The sequence below is a fragment of the Somniosus microcephalus genome, chromosome 1 (assembly GCF_052327205.1).
Source record: "Somniosus microcephalus isolate GS21.2 chromosome 1, FLI_Smic_1.0, whole genome shotgun sequence".
Taxonomy (NCBI): Eukaryota; Metazoa; Chordata; class Chondrichthyes; order Squaliformes; family Somniosidae; genus Somniosus; species Somniosus microcephalus.
This window is the reverse complement of record NC_140987.1, coordinates 158,506,267-158,521,911: the sequence shown is the minus strand read 5'-3', so window position 1 is coordinate 158,521,911 and position 15,645 is coordinate 158,506,267. Positions and strand designations below refer to the sequence as shown.

General features: G+C 44.5%; 1 protein-coding gene across 5 annotated transcripts in view; it reads left to right on the top strand.

Moving 5' to 3' along the window:
* Positions 1-15,645, top strand: part of dmxl1 (Dmx like 1) — a 228,418-nt gene that overhangs the window by 17,179 nt on the left and 195,594 nt on the right. For all 5 annotated transcript variants that reach the window (XM_085987007.1, XM_085986999.1, XM_085986990.1 and 2 more), the window contains exon 2: positions 12,391-12,516. In XM_085987007.1, coding sequence (XP_085843133.1) covers positions 12,391-12,516 — 126 coding nt within the window. The remainder of the gene's footprint in view (positions 1-12,390; positions 12,517-15,645) is intronic.

The window sequence follows — 15,645 nt, the reverse complement described above, 5'->3', positions numbered from 1 at the left end:
AGGTGGCTCAACCGTGGATAACGAGGGAAATTAGGGACAGCATAAAATCAAAAAAAAGGGCATATCAACTGGCAAAAAAAAGCACCAGACCGGAAGATTGGGGGCAGTACAGGATACAGCAAAAGAGGACAAAGGGATTAATCAGGAAGGGGAAAATAGAATACGAAAGTAAACTTGCAGCAAACATAAAGACAGACTGCAAAAGCTTTTATCGGTATATCAGGAGGAAAAGACTGGTAAAATCCCAAGTCGGTCCCTTGCAGTCCGATTCGGGAGAATATATAATGGAGAATAAGGAAATGGCAGACCAATTAAACTCATACTTTGGTTCTGTATTCACAAAGGAGGACACAAATAACCTCCCAGGAATATCGGCAAACATAGGGACTAATGAGAGGGAGGAGCTGACAGAAATTAGTATCTCTAGGGATATGGTGTTGGGTAAGTTGAGGGGACTGAAGGCCGACAAATCCCCGGGGCCTGATAAACTACATCCTAGGGTACTTAAGGAGGTGGCCCTGGAGATAGCAGATGCTCTAAGGATCATCTTCCGGAACTCCATTGACTCGGGAACAGTACCCGTGGATTGGAGGGTAGCTAATGTTACCCCAATATTTAAAAAGGGGGGTAGAGAGAAAGCAGGGAATTATAGACCAGTAAGCCTTACATCGGTTGTGGGCAAAATGCTAGAGTCCATTATTAAGGATAAAATAGCGGAGCACTTGACAAATGGGGAAAGGATCGGACAGAGTCAACATGGATTTACAAAGGGTAAATCGTGTTTGACTAATCTGCTGGAATTTTTTGAGGAAGTAACTGGTAAAATAGATGGGGGAGAGCCAGTGGATGTGGTGTACCTTGACTTCCAGAAAGCCTTCGATAAGGTTCCACACAAAAGATTATCATGCAAAATTAAGGCTCATGGGATTGGGGGCAAAGTATTAACGTGGATAGAGAACTGGCTGGCGGATAGAAAACAGAGAGTTGGAATAAACGGCTCGTTTTCGGAGTGGCAGGCAGTGACCAGCGGGGTGCCGCAAGGATCTGTCCTGGGACCCCAGCTGTTCACAATATATATAAATGATCTGGATCAGGGAATTGGATGCAATATTTCCAAATTCGCTGACGACACTAAACTAGGAGGAGGGGTGGGCTCTGATGAGGATGTCAGGAGGCTACAGTGCGATTTGGACAGGTTGGGGGAATGGGCGGATACGTGGCAGATGCACTATAATGTGGATAAATGCGAGGTTATCCACTTTGGGGGTAAAAACAGGAGGGTAGATTATTATCTAAATGGCAATAGATTGGGAGATGGGGAAGTGCAGAGGGACCTGGGTGTTCTTGTGCACCAGTCACTGAAGGAGAGCATGCAGGTGCAACAGGCGATTAAGAAGGCAAATGGTATGTTGGCCTTCATATCAAGGGGGTTCGAGTATAGGAATAGGGATACCTTACTACAGCTGTACAAGGTGCTGGTGAGACCGCATCTGGAGTATTGTGTACAGTTTTGGTCGCCCCATCAGCGGAAGGATGTTCTTGCCATGGAAAGAGTGCAGCGGCGATTCACCAGGCTGATACCTGGAATGGCGGGAAATGACCTATGAGGAGAGATTGAATAGTTTGGGCTTGTACTCACTGGAGTTTAGAAGATTGAGAGGGGATTTCATCGAAACATATAAAATTATGGCAGGCCTGGACAGGCTGAATTCAGAGAGAATGTTTCCAATGGCAGGGGAGCACAGAACCAGGGGCCACAGTCTAAAAATAGCGGGCAAATCATTTAAAACAGAGATGAGGAAGAATTTCTTCACTCAAAGAGTGGTGAGCCTGTGGAATTCCCTGCCACAGAGGGCTGTGAAGGCTAATTCAATAAATATTTTCAAGAGAGAATTGGATATATTTCTGAAGGCTAAGGGGATTAAGGGTTACGGAGAAAAGGCGGGGACGGGGTACTGAACTGGTAAGATCAGCTAAGATCTCAGACGAAGATCAGCCATGATCTCATTGAATGGCGGAGCAGGCTCGAAGGGCCGAATGGCCTACTCCTGTTCCTATCTCTATGTTTCTATGTTTACTCGCTGGAGTTTAGAAGAATGAGAAGGGATCTCATTGAAACTTATAAAATTCTGGCAGGACTGGACAGACTCGATGCAGGAAGGCTGTTCCCGATGGCGGGAGAGTCCAGAACCAGGGGTCACGGACTAAAGATAAGGGGTAAGCCATTTAGGACTGAGAAGAGGAGGACTTTCTTCACCCAGAGAGTGGTGAACCTGTGGAATTCACTACCACAGAAGGCAGTAAGGCCAATACATTAAATATATTCCAGAAGGAGTTGGATGTATTTCTTAAGGCTAAAGGGATCAAGGGATATGGGGAGAAAGCACTGAATTTGGATGATCAGCCATGATCGCATTGAATGGCGGAGCAGGCTCGAGGGGCCAAATGGCCTACTCCTGCTCCTACCTTCTATGTTTCTGATCCCTTGATGAGAGTTGTCATTTTTGCTTAATTCCTGGCTTCATGCTCCCAGGGTCCTGTACATGCATTCAAGGGAGAGTCTTGGCTGTGGAGAGAAGTTTGGAACGATGCTATTTTTGACAATTGTTTTTATATTGGCAAAATTGTAATTGGGAACTTCAAAATTAATGGGATTTTGCAACATTTTGTATTCATGTATCCATTTTATCAGGCTCCACAGTAGCGCCTCACTATGAACAGTCTAAAACAAATTGGGAATATTATTTTATCACTCACCAGTTTCTCTCTACCGAGAAAAGGCAGACACCCAAAACCACGAAGGGTCACAGACCTGAAACGTTAACTCTGTTTCTCTCTCTATGGATGCTGCCTGGCCTGCTGAGTGTTTCCAGTATTTTCTGTTGTTATTTCAGACACCAAAGCCAAGCTGGTTTATTACCCTAATAAAAGTTGGGTTAGACCTGCCATGTTGGCTTGGAGCTGCAGCATGTATGGATCATATAGACATAGATAAAAGATACCCAGTGGAACACAGTGGTTCCTGGGACCATAAAAATGTTATTGTAAGATGCAAACTGACTAAATTTGAATAAGAGGTAAAAGTGTAGATATTTATTGTGATGTTTAGCTTTGATCATCTGTGGGGGTTAGAATTTCTACAGGAGTTTAACTCTATTCTACTTAATCACTTGAAATAGTTAAATCGTAAAGCCTCTGTTGCCTTTTATTCTACAAACTCTGATGCCATTTTTTCCTCCCTTCAATTCCCTGAAAATTAGTGGGTGCTACAGAAGCATATCTGATCAATTATACTTGTGAATAGATGTTCACATTTGCACAAGTAAATGAGAGTTAAGCAACTCCAGATGAAGAAACCAATTTCATCCTTTCCAATTTTTCTCTAGAGCAAGTTGAAGATAGTCATGCTTACCACACTCATTCAGCCAGTATGGGGATTTGTATTTCCTGGATAGAAGGCATCTATTTAGTCAAGAAGAGCAACTACAGCAAAGCTCCCTGCCTCTAGCTACCTTTCATAATCATCATAATAATCAACTTTATTGTCATTGTTAGTGCACAAGTGCAGCACAACGAAATGTAGGCTTGCGGCTCCCGAGAGTGTACATTTAGATTAAGACATTTAAACATTCAACATACATTTGGCTTGTAATACATTAACATAAACATAACCATAATAAAGTGCATTGGCAGATGTGCAGGCTTTAGAGTTTATTTGTGGAGTTCAGTAGGATGACAGCCCTGGGAAAGAAGCTGTTCCTAAATCTGGTCGTTCGGGTGCGAATGCATCTGTAGCATCTCCCAGATGGCAGGGGGGCGAACAGACTATGGCTGGGGTGGGCAGGGTCTTTGATGATGGTCAGTGACCTCTGTAAACAGCGTTTCTGGTATATGTGCTCTGTGGTCGGTAGCCGGGTGCCGGTAATGCGTTGGGCAGTTTTGACTACCCGCTGCAGGGCTTTCCGGTCATAGGAGCTACAGCTGCCATACCATACTGTGATACAGTTCGTCGGGATGCTCTCTATTGTGCAGCGGTAAAAGTTAGAGAGGATCAGGGGTGACAGGTTACATCCCTTCAGCCTCCTTAGGAAATATAGGCGCTGCTGGGCCTTCTTCACCAGAGAGGAGGTATTGAGGGACCAGGAGAGGTCTTCTGTGATGTGGACTCCGAGGAACTTAAAGCTGTCCACCCTTTCCACCACAGCCCCATGGATGTGGATGGGGGTGTGACTTCCGCCTTTAGACTTCCTGAAGTCCACAATGATTTCTTTGGTTTTCTTGATGTTAAGGGCCAGGTTGTTATCGGCACACCACTTCACGAGATACATAGATACATAGAAGATAGGAGCAGGAGTAGGCCATTCGGCCCTTCGTGCCTGCTCCGCCATTCGATGAGATCATGGCTGATCCTTTAATTCAGTATCCCGTCCCCGCCTTCTCTCCGTAACCCTTAACCCCTTTTGCCCGTAGAAATATATCTAATTCCCTCTTAAATATATTTAATGAGCTGGCGTACACTGCCCTCTGTGGCAATGAGTTCCACAGGTTCACCACTCTCTGAGTGAAGAAATTCCCCCTCATCTCTGTCCTAAATGGTTTAGCCCTTATCCTTAAATTATGTCCTCTAGTTCTGTTCTCACCCGCCAAGGGAAACATTCCTTCTGCATCCAGTCTGTCTAGACCTGTCAGAATTTTATACACTTCTATGAGGTCCCCTCTCAATCTTCTAAACTCCAGTGTGTACATCCCTAAACTACATAGTCTCTCCTCATAGGTCATTCCCGCCATTCCTGGTATCAGCCTGGTGAATCGCCGCTGCACCCCCTCCATGGCAAGAACATCCTTCCTCAGATGAGGCGACCAAAACTGTACACAGTACTCGAGGTGTGGTCTCACCAGTGCCCTGTACAGCTGCAGCAAGGTATCCCTGTTCCTGTATTCTAACCCTTTTGCTATGAAGGCCAGCATACCGTTTGCCTTCTTGACCGCCTGTTGCACCTGCATGCTCGCCTTCAGTGACTGGTGTACAAGAACACCCAGGTCTCTCTGTACTTCCCCCTCTCCCAATCTATTGCCATTTAAATAATAATTTGCCCTCCCGTTCCTGCACCCAAGGTGGATAACTTCGCACTTGTCCACATTATAGTGCATCTGCCATTTATCCGCCCAATCGCCCAGTCTGTCCAAATCGCTCTGGAGCTTCCTGGTCTCTTCCTCTGAGCCCACCCCCCCTCCTAGTTTAGTGTCGTCTGCAAATTTGGAAATGCTGCATCCGACTCCCTGATCCAGGTCATTAATGTAAATTGTGAACAGCTGGGGGCCCAGGACAGATCCCTGTGGTACCCCACTTGTTACTGCCTGCCATTCAGAAAATGAGCCGTTTATTCCAACTCTCTGTTTTCTATCTGACAGCCAGTTCCCTATCCACGCCAAAACTTTCCCCTTTATCCCATGAGCCTCAATTTTCCATGCTAATCTTTTATGTGGGACCTTATCGAAGGCCTTTTGGAAGTCCAGGTACACCACATCTACTGGCTCTCCCCCATCTATTCTACCAGTTACTCCCTCAAAAAATTCCAATAGATTAGTCAAGCACGATTTACCCTTTGTAAATCCATGTTGACTCTGTCCTATCCTGTCCCCATTTGCTAAGTGCTCCGCTATTTCATCCTTAATGATGGACTCCAGCATTTTGCCCACAACTGATGTAAGGCTTACAGGTCTGTAATTACCTGCTTTTTCCCTACCCCCCTTTTTGAATAGTGGGGTAACGTTAGCTACCCTCCAATCCATCGGCACTGTTCCCGAGTCTAATGAATTCTGAAAAATCATCCTTAGTGCATCCGCTATCTCTAGGGCCACCTCCTTCAGTACCCTAGGATGCATGTTATCAGGCCCTGGGGATTTGTCCACCTTCAATCCCTTTAGCTTCCTTAACACCATATCCTTAGAGATATTGATTTGCGTCAGTTCCTCCTTTGCCAATGTCCCTATTTTTCCCGATATCCCAGGGAGGTTTTTTGTGTCTTCCTTCGTAAAGACTGACCCAAAGTATGCATTTAGTTGATCTGCCATTTCCTTATTTCCCATTATATATTCCCCCGTATCTGACTGCAATGGACCAACTTTGGTTTTCACCAGTCTTTTCCTTTTGATATACTTATAAAAGCTTTTGGAGTTAGTTTTTATATTTTCCGCCAGCTTGTTTTCGTAAGCTATTTTGCCCCTCTTGATTATGCCCTTTGCCCTCCTTTGCTCTATCTTAAACTGTTCCCAATCTTCCGCTCTGGCGCTTTTTTTGGCTATTTTATACGCCCTATCTTTGGATTTTATGCTGTCTCTAATTTCCCCTGTTATCCACGGTTGAGTCACCTTTTTAGATTTCCTTTTATGCCAGATTGGTATAAACAATTTTTGCAATTTTGTCATTCTATCTTTAAATGTTTGCCATTGTTTATCTACCTCCAGTCCTCCCAGGAACGTTGTCCAATCAGACCTACTCAGTTCCCGTCTCATGGCATCATAATTCCCCTTGTTTAAATTCAGGACCTTAGTCTCTGAGTCAATTTCTTCGCTCTCCATTTCGAGTGAGAAATCGATCATGTTATGATCGCTCTGACCCAAGGGTCCCCGTACAACAAGATTACTGATTAGTCCCTTCTCATTGCACAGTACCCAGTCCAATATAGCCTGTTCCCGAGTTGGTTCCTCGACATATTGATCCAGATAACCATCCCTCAAACACTCAAGGAATTCCTCCTCCTCATTATTTTTACTGATTAGGCTAGTCCAATCTATATGTAAGTTAAAGTCACCTATGATGACAGCTGTGCTCTTATTGCACGCTTCTCTAATTTCCCTCGTGATGCCCTCCCTAACCTCTATTTTACTATTTGGAGGCCTATATACCACTCCTATTAATGTTTTTCGCCCCTCGCTATTTCTTAGCTCCACCCATATAGATTCTGTATTAACTGAGTTAATATCCTTCCTTTCAATTGCATTTATCCCCTCTTTTACTAGCAATGCTACCCCTCCTCCCTTTCTTTTTTGTCGATCCTTCCTAAATACTGAATACCCCTGTATGTTAAGCTCCCAGCCCTGCTCACCCTGCAACCATGTTTCCGTAATCCCAATTAGGTCATAATTATTAACCTCTATTTCCACAGCTAATTCATCTACCTTGTTCCTGATGCTTCTCGCATTAAGGTATAAAACCCTCAGGCTTTTTTTATGCTCACATTTTTTTATGAATTAGTTTGGCCCTTTGTTTTTTGTTCCTCACCCTTTTATCATTTATTTCTGTCTGCCTTTCACTTTCCTCTATTTCACTACATAGGTTTCTAGCCCCCTGCCATACTAGTTTAAATGCTCCCGAACTGCTTTATCAAAAATTACCCCGAGAACATCAGTTCCATCTCTGCACAGGTGTAGACCGTCCCTTTTGTATAGGTCACACCTACCACAAAACTGGTTCCAATGCCTCAAAAATTTAAAACCCTCCCTCTTACACCACTGCTCAAGCCACGTATTTAGCCTAACTATCCTGTTCTCTGTACTCTTACTAGCACGAGATGCTGGACCTCCTCTCTGTAGGCTGACTCATCGTTGTTGGTGATCTGGCCTACTACCGTGGTATCATCCGCAAACTTGATGGTGTTGGAACCATGAACAGCCACACAGTCGTGGGTGAAGAGGGAGTAGAGGAGGGGGCTCAGCACACATCCTTGTGGGGCCCCCGTGTTCAATATCGGGGGGGGGTTACCTAATTTGACAGACTGGGGTCTGTTTGTTAGGAAGTCCAGGGTCCAGTTGCAGAGGGAAGTGTTCAGGCCAAGAGTGTGGAGTTTGGTGGCCAGCTTGTTGGGGATGATAGTGTTGAATGCTGAGCTGTAGTCTATGAACAGCATTCTGATGTAGGTCTCTTTACCATCTAAGTGATTCAGTGCAGAGTGTAGAGCAGTTGTGAATGCATCCTCCATTGATCTGTTTGCACGATAGGCAAACTGGTGTTGGTCAAGAGAGGCGGGAACACTGGCTTTGATGTGAGCCAGGACCAGTCTCTCGCAACACTTCATTATGATGGGTGTGAGTGCGACAGGTCGATAGTCGTTCAGACACGTCACAGCCGTTTGCTTTGGCACAGGAATAATGGTAGCGGTCTTGAAGCATATAGGGACTACTGCCTGGGCCAATGACAGATTGAAGATGGCGGTGAAGACATCAGCCAGCTGATCACGTTCCTTGAGTACCCGTCCAGGGATGCTATCAGGTCCAGCAGCCTTTCGTGTGTTCACTCCGCGTAGAACACCCCTTACGTCGGAGGTTGACAGAGTGAGCACCTGGTCTTCTGGGGGTGGCAAGGCTTTGGTAGCCGGCTCCCTGTTGTTCCTGTCGAAGCGAGCGTAGAAGTTGTTAAGCTCCTCCGGAAGGGAGGCATCGCTAACTGGGGGGCTGGTGTTTTTACTCTTGTAGTCAGTGATGGACTGGATGCCTTGCCACATGCGCCGGGGGTCCGAGTTGTTGTGGAAATGATCCTCAATCCGCAGTGTCTGTTTCCTTTTTGGCAGTCCTGATACCCTTTTTTAGGTTGGTCCTAGCTGCACTGTAAGCCGCCGTGTCGCCAGATTTAAATGCTACGTCGCGTGCTTTCAACAGCGAGCGGACCTCCCTGTTCATCCAGGGTTTCTGGTTGGGGTATGTCCTGATATTTTTATGGGTCGTGACGACCTCGACGCAACTGTTGATGTAGAATAGCACTGTGGATGCGTATTCCTCGATGTCATTATGGGCAAACATGCTCCAATCAGTGCGTTCGAAGCAATCCTGAAGCTCCGAGACTGCCCCCTCTGGCCATACTTTCACTGATCTCCTCACTCTTTTGATGAGCGGTTTGTATGCCGGGGCTAGAAACAGGGAGAGGTGGTCAGACTTCCCAAGGTGGGGGCAGGGAATGGCCTTATAAGCGTCTACAATGCTCGTGTAGACTTGATCCAGTGTGTTCTCCCCTCTTGTGGGGCAGGAAACATTCTGGTGGAATTTCGGTAGTACAGTTTTTAGGTTTATGTGATTTGAAGCCCCCCGCGACGATAAAAGCTCCGTCTGGGTGCGCAGTTTGTTTGCTGATGGCCCTGTAGAGGTCCTTCAGTGCTAGTTTGGCATTAGCGTGTGGTGGGATGTGGACCGCAGTGATAACAACAGCCGTGAATTCCCGAGGCAGGTAGAAGGGTCTGCACCTTACCATGAGGAATTCAAAATCAGTCGAACAGGATCTGTCGATTATGTCCGTGTTAGTGCACCAGGCATTGTTAGTGTAAATGCACAAACCGCCTCCCTTGCTCTTACTGGAGTCTGCAGTTCTGTCGGCGCGGAAGACCGTGCGTCCTTCTAGCTGGATGGTGGTGTCAGGGATGCAGTTGTTCAACCAGGTCTCTGAAGATCATGGCACAGCATTCCTTTGTCCTTTTCTGTGAGGAGAGGTCAAGTTTGATCTCGTCCATTTTATTTTCCAGTGACCTGAGATTGGCCAGGAAAATACTTGGGGGGGAGGGTTTGTGTGGGGCCCTCTTCAGCCTATTTTGGATTCCGGCCCTCTTTTGACCAAATGTCTGTTAGTGATTGAAGCACCTCCATATTCCAGTTATCAGCCAATGTCTGTACAACTAGAAGGTGATGGACCACTCCAAGCAATGTTATGGGAGTCTTCCAGCAAATGGTTTTGCCTTCTGAACTGTCACGTTTTGAGATTTCAGACTTTATCACTGGAGGGAGGAAAACCTTGGTGTTAATGCTATTTGCACCAAATTTTAGTGTCCGAAAAGTCAGGGGTGATCTCGTACTCTACCCTTAAATAAACAATTCGTTTACCATGACGATTCCATTTTTGGAGATTGGGACACCTCCATCAGGTGTAGTTGCGCTCTTTTTGATTTTCTGATAAAGGTTATGCGATCCTCTAAGGTGTTTAGTTGTTGAGTAGGACAGCAACACGGTAAATTATTCAAGCGATCCCAATGCCTCCTGCACCTCTCTTTTTTCCTGAAGGTAGTGTCACATTCTGGGGAAGTTGCATGGTGTGAGTGGAACTCTAATATATTACCCAAGTGACCATTCTTCATCTGTTAGCCAAGATGACAAATGTCAGACAGCTATTTGACTGGGAGATGGGGAAAGGAAATCTAGAAATTTCAGCATAGAAAGATGCCATTTGACTCACCTTGCTTGTGCCAAAGCCATATCTGAGCTTCTTATCCTAATCCCATTTCCTATTTCTTCTGCTGTACCCTTCAGTATTTTTAGTCAAGTGTTTATCTAATTCTCTGAAATAGTGGCCCAGAAATTTGGGTCCCAACGCGTGAGTATGCACGGGGTACTCGCACGTAGGCCCAATGAAAGTGCCGGTTTTGTGCATGCGCGGGAAACCGGCACTTCCGTTCTCCTGAAAGAAGGGGTTCAGAGGTGGAATGCGTGCGCCGGAGAGGCAGCGCGTGCGCATCGAACTTAAGTTTTTTTTGCAGGTTTCTCCGGGAGGGTAAGTCTCCAGGAGTTACACATGTAAAAAGCAGGCGCAAGGTCTGCTTTTAACAAGGTAAGTGGTGAATTAATTAAAATTAAAACATTTTTTCCACAGGTTTGTTATTTTTAAATACTTTAAAGAAAGGTAAGTTTATTTTTAGCCCCGTTAGAAAATGTAATTAAAAAAAAAAAAAATTTAAATTATTGTTTAAAATAGTTATTTTATGTAACTTATTTTAAAAATGTGATTTAAAAAAAAAAAAAAAAAAAAATTATTTGAAGTTTTAGTGATGTTTTGGGGCTTATAGTATTTATAGGTTTGACAGCTCTTCCTGTCAAACTTATGAATGAAGCATTCCCTGCTACCATTGGCTCTCCATGGCCCACGTGATCCCAGGGGACGCATCGAACTAACTGCGCCCCTGGGATACGCAAGCACTGCACGCCGGCAGTTGGAGGAGGCCCAGGATCGGAATCCCATGTGGGCCCACAGCTCAACGGCCGGTGCGCTAGTTAAGTGCAGGTCGGGGGCTTGCACCCGCGGGAAGCCCCCGACCCGAATTTCTAGGCCAGTGTTGATCTGGCTTCAGTAGCCATTTGTAGGGATGTATTCTGGGATAGAATTTCCAGAGTTGCCTGATTCAAAATGTTGAAATCTGATCAAATGCGGTTTGTGTTTTAGCTGTTTTTGTAAACCTTTTAAACAGTTAAAACACAATTCAATTTAAAGTTCACTTGGTAATTGCAGAGTAAATGGCTACTTCCTAGTAGTGAAGAATAGGATCTGTTCTGTATTCTTACTACTAAAATGTTCATTTTTCTGTTCCTTTGTGATTGATTTGTAAGAGGTTTAATAAGGAATTCCTCTTCTCACTATCATCAATAAAATCTGTACAGCCTGTTTCAAAGCAAAACTTGTATTGGAACTGTTCTTTGGGCTTGATTCCTCTGACAGCAGCATATTAAGTAGAGAGAGGAGGTCAACCTGCTGGTTACGTGGTTGTGGTACTAAGTGCTGGCACATATCACGCTGGAATGTCACAGCAGCATAACGGTGAACATCAAAGTAATTTATTTGTTTAACCCACTTTGAGACATGGTCTCCGCCCTTGTCTCCGCTCATCCATGCCTTTGTTACCTCTAGACTTGACTATTCCAACGCACTCCTGGCTGGCCTCCCAAATTCTACCCTACATAAACTTGAGGTGATCCAAAACTCGGCTGCCCGTGTCCTAACTCGCACCAAGTCCCATACACCCATCTCCCCTGTGCTTGCTGACCTACATTGGCTCCTGGTTAAGCAGCGCCTCGATTTCAAAATTCTCATCCTTGTTTTCAAATCCCACGTGGCCTCGCCCCTTCCTATCTCTGTAATCTCCACTAGCCCCACAACCCCCCGAGATATCTGCACTCCTCTAATTCTGCCCTTTTGAGCATCCCTGATTATAATCGCTCAACCACTGGTGGCCGTGCCTTCTGTTGCCTCGGCCCTAAGCTCTGGGATTTCCTGCCTACCTCTCTTTCCTCATTTAAGATGCTCTTTAAAAACCTACCTCTTTGACCAAGCTTTTGGTCACCTGCCCTAATTTCTCCTTATGAGGCTCGGTGTCACATTTTGTTTGATAATACTTCTGTGAAGCGCCTTGGGATGTTTTACTACATTAAAGGTGCTATATAAATGCAAGAAGTTGTTGTGGTGGTGCCAGATAAGCAATTCTTTAAAAGTTAAGATTAATCAAATGATAGTACTTGAAGCAATGCAGATGTCAGAATTTGAATTCATATTTGCAAAAATAACCCATGTTAACAATATTTTAAACTTGTTCAATTAACTTTGCTGATATTTACTAATCATTTATTTTAATGTTTTACCAGGCCTATGCTTCAGGGTGTGACATTGTGATTTTAGCCAGCGATTTTGAAAGACTTCAAATTATTTCTGGGGCCACACATGGAAATGTCCAAGTTGGATGTGTTGATTGCTCCATGCAGCAGGGAAAGGTATGTCAAATTGCTTCTAAGTAGTTCAGAAACTCCACATGGTGCTTTGCAACACGTATTGTCATTATCCTCACCATCGGTCGAGTACTATCTGAGTTCCTGTGACTGTCCTTCACACTGAATTCTGGCTTTCTGTTTTGGGCTATCCATAGTTGCTCTTTTATTAACTGTTCGTGTACTGCAGCTGCAGCATGGCTTGCAACATGCTGTACATAAGAGCAGGAAGAGGCTATTCAACCCCTCGAGCCTGTTTGCCATTCATGCTTTGATTCCATAATCCCTTAATACCCTTGCCTAATCTTATCAGTTCTGAAATTAATTGACCTAGCCTCAACAGCTTTTGGGGCGGGGTGGGGGGGGGGTTTCCAGATTTTAGCGATTTTTAGCCTGGTATCATTCTGGTGAATCTGCGTGGCACCCCCTCCAAGGCCAATCTATCCTTCCTGCGGTGCGGTGCCCAGAACTGATTGCAGTACTCCAGATGGGGTCTAACTATGGCTCTGTACAGCTGTTATATAACTTCCAGCCCCCTTGTGATAAAGGCCAACATTCCATTAGCCTTTTAATTTATTTTTGTACCTGCCCACCAATTTTTAGTGACTTCTGTACTTAGACCCCTAAATCTTTCTGCTCATCCATAGTTCCTAGCTTCTCACCATTTAGAACATACTCTGATCTATCTTTCTTGGGCCCAAAGTGGATGATCTCACACTTTACCACATTGAACTCCATCTGCCACAGTTTTGCCCACTCACTTAATCTATCAATGTCTCTTTGCAACTGCTGAGGCCCCAATACAGATCCTTGGGGGACACCACTAGTCACATCCTGCCAATCAGCAAACAAACCCATTATCCCTACTCTCTTACCTGCTAACCATTTCCCAACCCATGTCAAAAGATTGTCTCCAATTTCATGCACTACCATTTTTCCTAACAGTCACTTGTAGCAGGGCATTTCCTTCATGATTGATTTCTTTCAAGGCTTGAAGTTGAAAATAATCCTTTCCGACTTTGTAGGCGAATGTCAACGCTGATTTTATTTGTAGTCTTCCACGTTTAACATCTTATGGGTCATCATTGCCCAAAGCTTAACTGGGCCAGTCATATGAATGCTGTGGCTACAAGGGCAGAGCAGAAGCTGTGTACTCTGTACGAGTATCTTATGCCATGATTCCTCAAAGCTTCTCCACCATCTACAAGGCTCAAGTCAGGATTATACAGAAATACCCACCACTCGCCTGGGTGGTCACAGAACACTCAGAAGCTCAACACCAACCAGGACAAAGCAGTCACTTGATTGGTGCTTCTACCACTGTGGCGGCAATATGTACTGTTATAGTACTGAGAGAGTGCTGCACTGATGAGATGAGAACCGAGGCCCCGTCTGCTCTCTCGTGGATGTAAACGATCCCGTGGCACTATTTTGAAGAAGAGCAGGGGCGTTATCCCTAGTGTTCTGGACAATATTTATCCCTCAGTCAACATCACCACAAAAGAGATTATCTGGTCATTATCACATTGCTGTTTGTGGGAGCTTGCTTGCACAAATTGAAAGCCACATTTCCTACATTGCAACAGTGTCTACACTTCAAAAAGTACTTCATTGGCTGTAAAGTGCTTTGGGATGTCCTGAGGCCATGAAAGGCGCTATATAAATGCAAGTCTTTCTTTCTATAAGGTGTACTGCAGCAGCGTACTTCAGCAACGCTTCTCGACTCTGACCCCTACTACCAACAAGGACAAGAACAGCTATATCATGGGAACAACATTTGCTCCAAGCTTCCTACAATTTGTGAATCATCCTAACTCAGACATATATTGCTATTCCTTCATTGGCATTGGGTCAAAAGCCTAAAATGCCTCCCTAGCACTATTGAGAGCACCATTAGTACAAAGACTGCAGTGGTTCAAAAAGAAGACCCACAACCAGCATCTTGGCAACTAGGAATATGTAGCATTGCCCACATCCCATGAACAAATTTTTTTAAAAAACAAGCATTTATTTCCATGTTTTATTCACAGGAGCCAGGTAATGTGAGAATACAAAATTGCCAGCTTCTCTGAATGTTAGAGGGTGGATTCGGATATAGAGTACGCCATCCTCCTCACATCTGGTCTGCATGGCTTTAATACGCAAAAGTCTAGGAGTAAGAGAGGTGTTTTGTATTCATCCTGCCATACAAGGCTACAGTATTGCATCACTAGATGGATGTATGGTTTACATGAGTTTAAAAAGGTGATCAGATGAGGTAAAGAGACCTAGAATAAAGCATAATCTGCAGACTCAAAATATAACAAGTTCTTTCAGTATTTCAACAGAAAAGGGCAGTCAGAAAGGTGTGAATCATAAAAGATGCTAACGGGCTTGAAAGACTAAAGGATGAATATAAGATGGTAAACATTCTGAATGACCTTTCACCAATTATTCACAAGGGAAGCCATGAACAATATGCTCTCCCTAGCCAAAAATAGTAACCGATTAAAAATGTGATGGAAGTCCTAGACAAGCCAAATGGGCTCAGGAGACGAGGAAGGTAATCCGTGAGGCATTGACAATGATTGAAGGAGTTACTGGACACAAGGCAGGTACTTGTAAATCAGAACACGGCTAATAGGCTGCCCATATTCAAAAAGGGTGACAAATCAAACAAGGCAACCAGAGCCCCACAAGTCTTAATTCAGTCCCATGTCAAATAATGGAATAGATTATTGGGTGTAAACTTGAAAATTAGCTATACAATAATAATTTAGTGAACAGAAGTCAACATGGATTCAGATGGGAAAGATCTTCCTGACCAACCTTTTTGACTTCCCAAGCCCTACAATGTGTTGTGCCTAGACTTCAGTAGGCATTTGACAAAGTTCAATACAAAGGCAATTATTTATAAAATTGGCAGAACAGTAGAAAATAACGAGTACTGTTTAGAGGAGCACTGTCAGGGTTACGGGGTGGGGGTACTGAATGCAGTGCTCAAGGATTGGTACTGTGGGGCCACTTGTGTTTATAATTTGCATCAATGAGTTAGACTGAGAAACCAAATTAGATGGGGCATTAATACCTAAGGAGGCAGCACAAAAACTACAGAATGAGTTGGGTAAAATATATAGATAGGCAAGACAATAGAAA